The sequence below is a fragment of the Sceloporus occidentalis genome, unplaced genomic scaffold, assembly GCF_023333645.1.
Source record: "Sceloporus occidentalis isolate IW3139 unplaced genomic scaffold, rSceOcc1.0.p SCAF_6, whole genome shotgun sequence".
In the NCBI taxonomy this organism is placed as follows: Eukaryota; Metazoa; Chordata; class Lepidosauria; order Squamata; family Phrynosomatidae; genus Sceloporus; species Sceloporus occidentalis.
The window spans coordinates 43552977-43565381 of NW_028316986.1; the positions used below are offsets into that span (position 1 = coordinate 43552977).

The 12405-nt window shown below is 39.9% G+C and overlaps 1 protein-coding gene across 13 annotated transcripts in view; it reads right to left on the minus strand.

Annotated features, from left to right (window-relative positions):
• LOC149310679 (serine/threonine-protein kinase MRCK alpha) overlaps positions 1–12405 on the minus strand; it is a 283756-nt gene that overhangs the window by 152142 nt on the left and 119209 nt on the right. For 12 of the 13 annotated variants that reach the window (XR_016281698.1, XM_089529524.1, XM_089529522.1 and 9 more), the window contains exons 6-8: positions 10314–10407; positions 7513–7713; positions 3805–4053 (exon numbers count right to left, since the gene is read on the minus strand). Coding sequence is in view for 12 of the 13 variants with exons in the window: in XM_089529524.1 (XP_089385650.1) it covers positions 3805–4053; positions 7513–7713; positions 10314–10407 (544 nt within the window). In the remaining variant the exon portion in view is untranslated. Of the gene's footprint in view, positions 1–3804; positions 4054–5581; positions 5674–7512; positions 7714–10313; positions 10408–12405 lie in introns of those variants that run through there. The other variant, XM_089529527.1, reaches the window with a different exon arrangement.

Genomic DNA, 12405 nt, shown 5'->3' on the forward strand with positions numbered 1-12405 from the left:
ATGGGATGGCATATATAATGAGGAGAGAAAGTCTGGCATGATGTAGTGGTTTAAGTGTTGAACTACAACTCTGGAAACCAGGATTCAATTCCCTGCTCAGCCATTAAATCCACTGGGTGACTTTGGGCAAGTCACATGCTCTCAGCCTCAGGATAAGGCAATGACAAGCCTCCTCTTAACAAATCTTGACAAGAAAACCCCATGATAGGTTCACCTTAAGGTCATCATAAGTAAGAAGTGACTTGAAAGCACACAACAACAACAACAAAATATAGTGAGGAGAAATGCAGCAAAAGCAATAAAGGCATATAGTTTGAAGTTAGACTGAATCATGTCAATAAAACTTCAGGAAACATTCATCAATATAACCTTAATTCGCCTTTATGCTCCAACTATGGAGGCAGAAGAAGAAATTGAATGATTCTACACTGGAGTCCAAAAGGAAACTGATCATACACCAAAACAGCCTTTCCTGTTAATCATAGACAATTAGAATGAAAACATGGGAAACAGAGCAAAATCAAACACTGTAGGAACATTTGGCATAGGATGAAGAAATGAAGCAGGAGAGTGATGGACTGATTTTTGCAAGAGCAACAGTTTTTTCATCATAAATTCATGCTTCAGGCAACCCAAGAAGTGACTGTATACATGGATATCACTTGGTGGCCAACAGAGAAATAAAATGGAACCAGAAAATGGAGAAGTTCCATTCTCTCTGCAAAAATGGACAAGGAGCAGACTGTGGCACAGACAATGAAACTAAAGGCAAATGCTAAACCAACCATATGCCAAAATACAATCTGAAGAACATCCCTGTAAAGATAATGTGAAAAACAGACTTGCAATATTAAGCCCAGTTGACCAGGAGCCAAAAGTACAGTAGTCTGGATTAAAGCCAGGAGCATTGGCTGGGAGAAATGCAAAAGGCAATATCTATAACCAAAAAGAAAGATAAACCTCAATGGATGACAGTTGAAACTCTTGAAGCAGTTAAGGACAAAGAAGGAAAAATAAAAAGTGAAAGACATGGGCGGGTTACAGACCGCCCGTTTGGGGCGGGCTGCACCCGCCCCTTTCCCTGGAGTATTGGACCCTTAGCATTCAGAGTGGCAGCCGCTGAGGCCCCAATCCGCCGCTTTTCAGGCTGCGGGGAAGCAGCAAAAGGCCCCTTCCCTACATCCTGGAAAGGGGTGTCCTTGGGGCTTCAAGCCCCAAGGACACCCCGCAGCGGTGGGGAGGAGGAGAAAGGGGCCGCTTGGTCCCTTTCTCCTTTGGTCTGCTGGGCGCAGCCGTGTGAAGGCTGTGCCCAGCGGACCAAACCAGGAAGGAGCTCCGAAATGGAGCTCCTCCCTGCTCCGCGCTAAGGGCGCACTAAGCGTCCTGGTGCGGAGCGAGGACGACATGTCCGCGCCGCCCCGTATAGAGGCGGCACAGTCGTGACGTCGTCATGGCGGTTGCCGTGTGGAACGGCTGCTGCCATTTTGTGCGCGCAGAGCGCGCACTAGGGTTAGGGGGGTGCAGAAGCACCGCCCCTTTCTAACCCTAGTACACGCTCTGCGCGTACTTTCTGGCCTGTTTGTAACGGGCCATAGAGTCAGAACCCTGAATGCCACTGTTCAATGATTTGTGTACAGATACAATAGCTACTATAGTAATCAATGAAGTGAAATAGAAAGTGACAACAAAAAAGGAGGAACAAGATATCTCTTCCACTCCAGCTCCATTTCCGTTTTGTTTTCTCATGTGTTAAGGCTCGAAGACTTGGAAAGGCAGCTATTAAAGAATTACACAATATCCTGAAGTGTCAAGATATGTCACTGAATCTTAAAGTTAAGATTGTTAATGCCATTACATTTCCAATTTCTATGTATGGTTCTGAAATCTGGACAGTGAAGAAAGCTGATAGGAAGAAAATCAACTCATTTGAAATGTGATTCTGGAGAAAAGTTCTATGGATACTGTAGACTACTAAAAAGACAAACAAATGGGTTCTAGAAGAAATCAAGCATGAACTGTTCCTAGAAGCCAAATTGACTGAACTGAGACTGATGTATTTTGGGCAAATCATAAGAAGACATGATTCACTAGAAAAGACAGCAATGCTTCATAAGGTAGAAATCAGTAAGAAAAGAGGAAGACTGCACTAGAGATGCACTCATTCAAGAAAGCTATGTCCCTGAGCCTGCAAGACCTGAGCAGTTCTACTGATGATAAGGTAACTTGGGCCTGAAGAATACAGGCAAAAAGGGCCTGGTCCTGATCCAGGCTGCCACTGTGGTTCTGAACTGATTGGCCAGAAGAAGCAGATTAAAGCCACTCCATTTTGGCCCAATTCTTCTTGCTTGGCACATTGTTGGTGTGGCTTCCAGTTGTGTTCGGGGCATGCATCAGCTAAACGCCACATCCCCAGTGTCGCCCGAAGCTGGTACTTTTTGGCTGTGTGTTTCGGGCCTTGGAGATCACTCATTCATGAGTTCACCGCACACTGAAGTCTACTGGATGGCAGTTAACAACAAAAACAAATAAAAATATTCATTCCTGGCACCAGGACAAACATATAATAAAACAAGCAAAAACCTTTAACTATTTGGGAATTTTCTTTTCTGAATCAGCCTCTTGGAAACAACATATGATAAGCATTAAAACACAAGCCCACAGATCAACTAAAGCAACAATGGGTTTTACTGTTAACAGGGGAGGCACCTTAGTTAATCCCGCTCTAATGGTTTTCAAAGATAAAACTTTAGCACAGATCCTTTATGGGGCAGATATCTGGAGAATACCTAAGGTTTCAGGTTTAGAAGCATCTCAGAATTATTTTCTAATGGCATTACTAGGATTTACTATGGATACCCCAACTGCTACAAACTGCCTCAAAACTTCTGTTCCAACATTAGAAAGTCAAATAGACAAAAGGATTCTGTGTTATTGGTTTAAGATCCAAGTGATGTCACTTTCTAGATTACCAAAAAAAATGTCTTCTGGAACTCAATAATGGATTACCTGTCAATAATTGGGTCTATGGGGCAGCTAAATTAATTACTAAGTATGGGCTTTCAAATGAACTGAAAGGGATAGACTATCCTGCAAAGAAGAAAAAAAATAAACAACTCATTACTTGCAGATTTACATACGGTCTACAGTTCCTCGTGGGCCCCCTTATATCATAGGCAATTTTGTGATCACCCAGATTATTTTGACAACCTAACTTTTGTTCAGTTGCATTGAGCTTTCACAAAACTGAGACTTCCTGTGTTTGATTCAGCTGAAAGAGATGGGAGGCTTAGAAAAGTTCCGAAAAATGAATGAAGATGTATAGCTGGCTGTCCTCATTCAGAGGACCTGGTACATTAGTTAATCTGTTGTCCATTATATAAAGACCCTAGGGAGCATTTTATTTTACCTTTAATTGGAAATAGATTATTTTTGAACTCCCAAGAAAAGTGTCCTAATGGACACAGATAAATATGTGACTTGACATGTAGCCCTATTTGCCCTTGCTGTCAAAAAGACCAGGAAGAAATACTTAGCAGAGACAGCTGTTCCTTGTAATGGGGATAATTTTAGTTAAAGGGGTTTAGCTGTGAATTTTAATATATTCATGTTATGAATTTTTATTATTTAGTAAAATTTATTGTATATTGGTTTTATGGAAATTTTATGTGTAATGTTTTATTGTTTTGGTTTTTGAAATGGCCATTGGCCCAAAGTAATAAAGATTGATTGATTGAAATAAAAATATTATTTATCTGTTATATAAAATAAATTTCCTTTGAGAAATTGCACTCGTGTATAACTTACAGAATTCTTCAAACAATCATCATCCACATCGAAGTTTGATGTATCTGTTGGACTACTGACTTCAGGGATGTAAGGTGCTTCACAGTTTCTTATATTATCCCAGTCAATTCCTGCAAAGAATGGGTGGCTTTTAAAATCTTCTATTCCATTCTGCCCAAGTCTATGCTCTCTGCTGCAGATGAGTCTTCGAATAAGATCCTTGGCATTTTCCGACACATCTGTTACTTGGATAGGAAACTGAAATCTCTCCTTTAAAAAAAGGGGGGAAAGGTGAGAAATCACAAATTACTGTTCTATTTCTGTTGCACCATGAAACAATATGTTTATACATGTTTATATACATATAAAAAGGGGATCCAAAGCACAACCTGCTACTTCTAGGTTGAACACCTGCTCCTTAGGAGTATGTCTAGGTCTGTAGTCTCACTGATGGTTACAGGAAACGCAGGGGCTGTATCTTAAATTCATAGGTTCATTTCCATCACTAATTCTTTCAACTAGTCATATAACTATTCTGTTACTTGAATTATTTAATCATTTTCTCATTTGGTAATTTAGATTTAACTTTAGAATGTAATCAGAATCACTTCTAATTTTGTAGCCAAGATAAAGTAATGTCCATATTATTCCAATATTATTATTATTATTATTATTATTAAGTCGAAGGCTTTCATGGACGGCATCCATAGTTTTTTGTGGGTTTTCCGGGCTATGTGGCCATGTTCTTTGTGGGTTTTTCAGGCCATGTGGCCAGATGCTGGCGAAACATCAGGAAGAAACTCTTCTAGAACATGGCCACATAGCCCGAAAAACCCACAAAAACTTTTATTTATTTATTTATTTTCCTGCCTTTCTCTAGGCACAGAATTCAAAGCAGGTCCCAACCATTTGAAATGAAGTAAAATTTACAAACTATTAATACAAAAGTTAATAATATTAATAATAATTTTTATTTATATTCCGCCTCTCCCTACTGATCGAGGCAGGTTACAAAAAAAAATAAAATAACAATAAAATGCATTATACATTTAAAATTCAGCATAATCCCCTACCCCCAACCTCCCTCCCTCCCCTAAAAACTTGAGCCAAGACATCTTTCATGGAGTTGATAGGAACTATCAATAGATCAGTGGAAGGGGGGGGGGGGGGGTTGATCTGGAAACGCCTGCCAGAAGACATCCATAGCCTAGGAGTGGCAGATGAAAAGGCCCTCTGGGAGACCGCAGCCAAACTGGTCTTCTTTGCTGCATCAAGTTCTTCCCCAAGGACCTAAGTGTGCGGGGTGAATTGTATGGAGGAAGGTGCTCCTGTAACTAGTCTGCACCCAAGGGCTTTAAATGGTACAACCAACACCTTGTATCATGCCCAGAAACGAACTGGTAGCCAATGAAGGGAATTTAAGACTGATGTTATATGGTCAGCTCTGGAGGTTCCAGCGACCAATCTGGCAGCCATATTTTGTACCAATTGAAGTTTCCAAACTTGGCACAAGAGTAGGCCCATGTAGAGCGCATTGCAGAAGTCGAGCTGAAAGGTTACCAGTGCATGTACCACTGTTTCTAGGTCCTCTGGTTCCAGGAAGGGTCACAGCTGGCGTATCAGCCAAAGCTGAAAACAAGTGCTCCTGGTGGTCGCGTCTATCTATGCTGACAACTGGAGCAATGAGTTCAGGAGCACACCCAAGCTGCGGACACAGTCTTTCAGGTGAAGTGTGAACCCATCCAAGAACTGGGAGACATATCTCCATCCCCGGATTTGGAGTCCCTATAGTGAGTACCTCCATCTTGTCTGGATTCAATTTGAGTCTGTTTTCCCCCATCCAGTCCATTACTTCCTTAAGACATTCATTCAGAGGAGAGATGCCATCCTTAGTCACTGCAGCAGTCCAAGACATAGAGAAACATATTTGGGTGTCATCAGCATTCCGATAACACCCCGCCCCATATCTCCAGATGATCTCACCCAGAGGCTTCATGTAAAATATGTTAAATAGCATAGGAGACAGAATGGCGCACTGAGGGACACCAGAGTTCAGCTCTTTTAGAAGAGCAACTGTCTCCCAGCCTCACCATCCGGAATCTGCCTGAGAGATAGGAATGGAACCTCTGTAATGCAGTGTTTCCAATTCGCAATTCTCCCAAGCATTCCAGAAGGATACCATGGTCGATGGTCTCGAAGGGCACTAAGAGGTCCAAAAGCGCCAAGAGGGTCACGCGTCCACTGTTGATGCCTAAATGGAGACCATCGACTAAGTCGACCATATCAGTCTCAACTCTGTATCCTGTCCTAAACGTGGTTTGAAATGGATCTAGATAATCCATTTCCTCCAAGACTGCTTGGAGTTGAATGGCCACAGCCCTCTCGATCACCTTGCTCAAGAATGGTAAAAGAGAGACCGGCCTATAGTTGTTTTTGTCCAGGGGGTCAAGGGAGGGCTTTTTCAGCAGAGGTTTTACCACTGCCTCTTTTAAGGTAGATGGAAAATGGTCCTCCCTGAAGGATGCATTGATTATATAGCTTAAGAGTATCTTAGTTGCTTTTCCCCCCTGGACCGCCAGCCATAAAGGGCAAGGGTTGAGAGGGCATGTAGTCTTTTTCAAACTCCCAAGAAGCTTGTCCACATCATCGGTACTCACTGACTCAAATTGATCCAGTATAACTTTATTCACAGAGCCGCTATATACCTTTCCTGTCACTTTTTCACTAACGCTTTCACTAATCCAAGTCGGCTCTTATCAAAGAGATTTTATGTGCAAAGTAGTTGTTAAAGGTGCCACAGCAGGCTATGGTAGGCTCTAGAAAAGGGTTCTGGGTGGTGGGGATCTGCGTTAGATCACTTACCACCCTGAATAGCTCTGCTGGACAAGACCTCACAGACGCAATACATGCAGCAGAGAAAGACTTCTTCGCTGCATCTATTGCCACATCGTAGGAATCAAGGAAATCCCTATGGTGTGTCTTGTCAGATAAGAGCTGGGTTTTTCGCCAGTGGCGCTCTAGTCGTTGTCCTGCTCGCTTCATTATCAACCCCCCTCCCCCCGTCCACTGTCAGAGGTATGCCCTCCCCATCTCTCTCCATTAGTCTCACTTCTTAAACCAGAGTTCTACTTACAATACAATAATAATAATAATAATAATAATAATAATAATAATAATACAGTGCACCCTTGCCTTACGTGAGGATCTGTTCCAGAGCCCCCTAAGGCAAATAGCGCATATGCTCGAGCCCCATTGAAAAGAATGGGGCTCGTGCATAATGTGCGGCTTTCAGTGTAAAAGGCATCTGCGTATGGCGCACTGTAATAAAATTTATTTTTACCCCGCCCCTCTGTGTAGCGCAATGCAACTAGTTGAAAATACAAGTTAAAAACAGTTTTAAAACATACATAAAACATAATAAATAAAATACTCTAAATAAAAAATAATGAGTTAGAAAGATAACATGACTATTAAAAGCTGCAGCTGCTGCAAGAAATTAAAAACCAAATATCTTCCTAAATAAAAAGGTCTTTGCCTCCTGGCAGATAAAACCTGATAATACTATCCTATACAACAGTAGTTCTGAAGAGTGTTGTATCAATTAAATAGTAAGCCACAGTTCATTAAATTAGTAATATAAAATGACAGCAGAAGAAAGCACTGAGCTGAAGCATTCTTGGTTCTTTGAGAGCTGTTTATGATTTATATATTCAAAAAAAGATTACTCACTTTATGGTTCATTATCTTTCCATAGGTCTCCACTAGAGATTCTGCATAAAAAGGTGTTTCTCCATACAGCATTTCATACATGCAGACACCTAGGGACCACCAGTCACATTCAGGACCATACTTCCCTTTCCCATCTTCCATGGCTTGCAAGATTTCTGGAGAGATGTAGTCTGGTGTTCCAACTGCCACTGAAGATTGAACCTGCAAGGTTTATGATTTCCATGACTAAAACATTATTAGTAATATTCCTATGAGTAAATGTGAATGTACACACTTTGGCTTCAAATGTTGATGGGCATGAGTAAACTGAAATAAAAAAGTTTTCTGTCAGGCCTATTAAGGTGGCAGGTAGCACAAGTACATCCTAAAATTTCTGCTCATTAATCTATCAATTATTTATTAGCAAAATGTATTATCTTTTGTCAGCAATTAAAAGAAGCATTATGTGAGACTGACATAGATCTTCCATGAAAATTACAGGCTTAGGGCAGTAAGGCCTAAATTCCATTGTTAGTCTTGATTGGAGCAGATACACTGATTCAATGAGATTTACATAAGCACTGATTTACTATTCAGTAATCAGTTCAGTAGGGCTTTTGTAGTTGGGACAAGAACTTGGATGTAGACGTAGGTAAATAGTCAAAGAATTCCCATGCCTAGAATCAAACATTGACCAGGCTGCAATCAAGAAAAAAGAAGACTAGGAATGGGTAGGGCAGCTATGAAAGAATTAGAAGATATTATAAAGAGCAAAGATATATAACAGAGAACTAAATTACGCAGACAACAGTATTCCCCATCATCATATATGGATGCGAGAGCTGTACAGTGAAGGAATCAGATAGAAAGAAAATCAACCCATTCAAGATGTGGTGCTGGAGAAGAGTGCTTAGGATACCATGGACAGCCAAAAAGTCAAACAATGGGAACAGATCAAGCCGGAACTCTCCTTGGAAACCAAAATAATCAATTTGTGGCTGTCATACTTTGGCCACATAATGAGAAGACATGGATCACTAGAAAAAACAATGCTAGCAAAGGCAGAGGGGAAAAGGAGGGGAAGACTGCAAGCAAGATGGATGGACTCAATCAGGGGAGTCACAGGCATGGGTTTAAAGGAACTGAGCTGAGCAGTGGAGCTTCCATTTCAGGATCCCAATTCAGAGGGGTACTTTATGCCTCTACATGGATTTCCATCCGTATATTTAAGAAAACAAGAATAAAGAACAAATGCAAACAACCCCCTAACCCACATACAGGTGACGTGTTTCATTTCCATGCCAATCCTTACCCCCTGTTTCAAAATTGTTTTTTTAAATAGTAAGAATTTTTAAAGACACAGTTAAAAGTGAGGAATAAATGTTAGAAAATTCAATCAGTTCACATCTTAGTCCATATATGCTGTAAGTTTGGGCTGTATAATTAAAATATACAAGAAAGTCTAATATACCCTGGCCATGACCCACAGTGCGTAAGAGATGAGACAACATGAAAAACAAGGCGTAGGGGTAAGATAATTTCCCAAGCCAAGCCTACATGCCTCATCAGGCTTTTTCCCATCCTGTCAGTGCATCTATATCTCTGTTCATCTGATATGCCAGTTCTGATGGTCTCGCAACTATGAGAACATCAGTCCTCCCTTGTCATTTCCTTTACTATTGCAAGGGCCAGGTAGATCTTTCACATGTAGGTTAAAGAAACTGATTAGCCAGGTGACATTGACATGGGAAGATCTATTTTTTTCTTGTTTGATGTCTGAATTGGTACCTCTGTACCATAGGGCCTATAGTGCACAAATCTTTCCTTCACTGTATCTACCTATTGTCTATTCTATACTAAAGGCATCCAAATTCTGTCACTAGGGGCCTGAGGTGTGTAGTAGTATGTATTGTAAAGACAGAGCAAATAAACATTACTGCTCAACATTTATTCTTTATTCTGTCTGTAGGTTTGTATAACTACAGACTTTTTGCTAAGATATAAGTTAAAGACTATATTGTTTAGAGAAGCATTCCCAGAGGTGAGCCCCTCTCTGACCCAGGAAGCCTCCTTTTAATCATTAATTAAGAAGCCAAGCCCTTCCTCCAGTCCATCTGCCTTGGTCCAGGCCTCGGAGGTGGAGAAGAATTGCTGGACCTGATCCCATTCCCCACCACCACTCCCTTCTCCTTTTGTGTCGTGTCTTCTTGGATTGTAAGCCTGAGGGCAGGGAACCATCTAACTAAAAGATTGTATGTACAGTGGTACCCCGGGATACGAATGCGCCGCCTTACGAAATTTCCGGGTTACGAAAAAAATCCATGTAATTAAATGTTTCCGGGTTACGAAGAAAATTTTTGGTGCTTTTCGGCGCGATTTCACACGAAATCGCGGCTTTCGCTATTAGCGCCTATGGGCTTGTCGGCTAGCGAAAGTTTCCGGGTTACGAAAGCGGCGGCGGAACGAATTAATTTCGTAACCCGGGGTACCACTGTACAGCGATGTGTAAATTTACAGCGCTTTATAAATAAAGGTTAATTATAATAATAATATAGAATCGTCTCAGGAGAGAATATTTAGTATATAAGAAACATTAATTAGTGACTACTATACAATGTGATATGGAATAGGGATGGATGTAAAATGAATGAATCAGATCAGTTAGTATTCCATTTAAAATTAAATTCTATCCACACTATTACTCAAATGACAATTTTGCAGTCAGTAATATAGTTTTTATTACTAGAAATATAATTAGAAACTGTAACAGCAAATACAAGCATTTCAAAAGTAGCTGAAGGAATATTTTCCTCCTAATTTACCGTTCCATCTTCCATCAATTTCAGACAGGAACCAAAATCTGCTAACCGAATATGTCCATTCATATCCATCAAGATGTTATCTGGCTTGATGTCCCTGTAAACAAAAATCATTTGGATCATTCTATCTTATTTCTTATTATATAAGGGCATATACATTTTTTCATTACATTTCAAATTGTTTATATATTGTTTTATAAATTACGGAGATCAGAACTTGTTTGTTTCTGAAATGGCTGTAAACTGGTTAAAAAAATCTTAATCATACAAGTTTTATCAATTAGTCATCAATTTGAATCTACAAAGACGTTCATATAGGCATAACATTGCATATAAAACTGTCTTTTCTTAGTTTTCCAACAATGCACACATGTGTCACAGCAGGTGTAAACTTTAAAAAAGGCATTCTGTCATGTGAGGAGGAAAAAGAAGATACAACACTAGCAGTAACCTTATAAAACAGTATATGGATCTCTGAATCACTAGTTTATTAAAATAACTTTAAAACTAAATAAAACTTTCTGCTAACAAGCTAAAGAGTCTTACTGAAAAGACATCTATTGCAAACAACTCTGGAAAAATTGATATATGTCTCCTTAGTAATAAAATCAACCAAGTTCAATGGGGCTTACACGCTTTCTTATTACAGGACCACTCAAGAAAAAATTGGGGGAGGGGACTATAGTTATGGTAAGAGAGGCAAGGGAGAGGGTGTGTCCATGTTTGTCTGTGAAATGTGTCTTTTCTCCAAAGAAAAGAGGGATCTCCAAAGGAGATTGTCGTTCACATCCTTTGTTACATACCCCTAAGTTTTACCCTCTTGCTTTCACTTTCACTTGCTTTCTCATACTACACTCAGCCCTCCACAATTGTGGCTTTGACTTTTGTGGATTTGATAATTTGATAATACTCTAGGAATAGCTAGGTCCTCCAGCACAACTCTATGGTCAACTTTAACCAAAAGTCACAGTGAAGGACCTAGAGATTCTTAGAGAGAACACTCCACTAAGCATTTGTAGCTCTCCCAGTGCAATTCTATGGTTAATGTCTAGCAGATCTTGACCACAGAATTGTCCTGAAGGGCCTAGACGTTGGTCCATCCATGATACCTGACCCCAGTCAAATTGGCTTGTATGTCTAGCAATGCTAATCCAAAATACTGGAGGGGTTGTGAAGGTAGGGGAACCTTTGTACGTATGTGGCTGGATTGCCCCTTAGTGCATGAGTATTGGACAGAAATTTTACAACTGATCTCCAAGATCACTAAACAAAGTATACAATTATCACCACTCCTGCTCCTGTTCTCCATTTTATGTATGAAAATAAAGTCCTGCAGCATAAAGAACTTATTATTAATGTTTGCTTCTGGCTGTTGCCAGGCTTGATACAACCAAGAACTGGAAAACTGGAAAGTTGAATATTGCAGGATGGTGGACAAGACTATGAGACTTGTGGTTAATGGAGGAAATGGCAGATAATAACAACAAAGTGAGAAGTTTACACTCTAGATTGTCCTTTCATAAGATTTGGCATCCATGTATCGAATACATCCAGCAAGATTTAGTCTCTAGACATCCCCCAATTTTAGCTAAAATGTTATGTAACGATGTCTTTCAGGATCCGTGAATACACCTTTTATCTATAATTTTCAGGGCCTTATCTGGGTTACTGCCTATATTTATTGTTGTTTTGGTGTACTGTTTGTTGTCATGTTTTGTTTTAGAATGTATTAATAATTTTTTTTTAAAAAAGGAAATTTATAAGCATTAACTTATTGTCCCATATATAAGTCTACCCATGATTTTGGAGTCAATTTTGGGGCATAAATTTCTCGACTTACAGTTGAGTATATATGGTAGATTAAAACATATCAGAACCACTGGGACTTCTAATGGTTCCAATGATCTATGATGCATACTCTTTAGACTTCTGGCCTTTAAATTTAGTATACACAAACCCGTTTGTATACATGAAACTCATGAACGCTGTTATACTTTGTTCTTTGAACATACCCCTCTTAAAACTATGTTCTCGTGGTCATATTTTACTCTTTAATACTGCTTAATACTGTATCAAGCTTTTAAAATGCACTTTA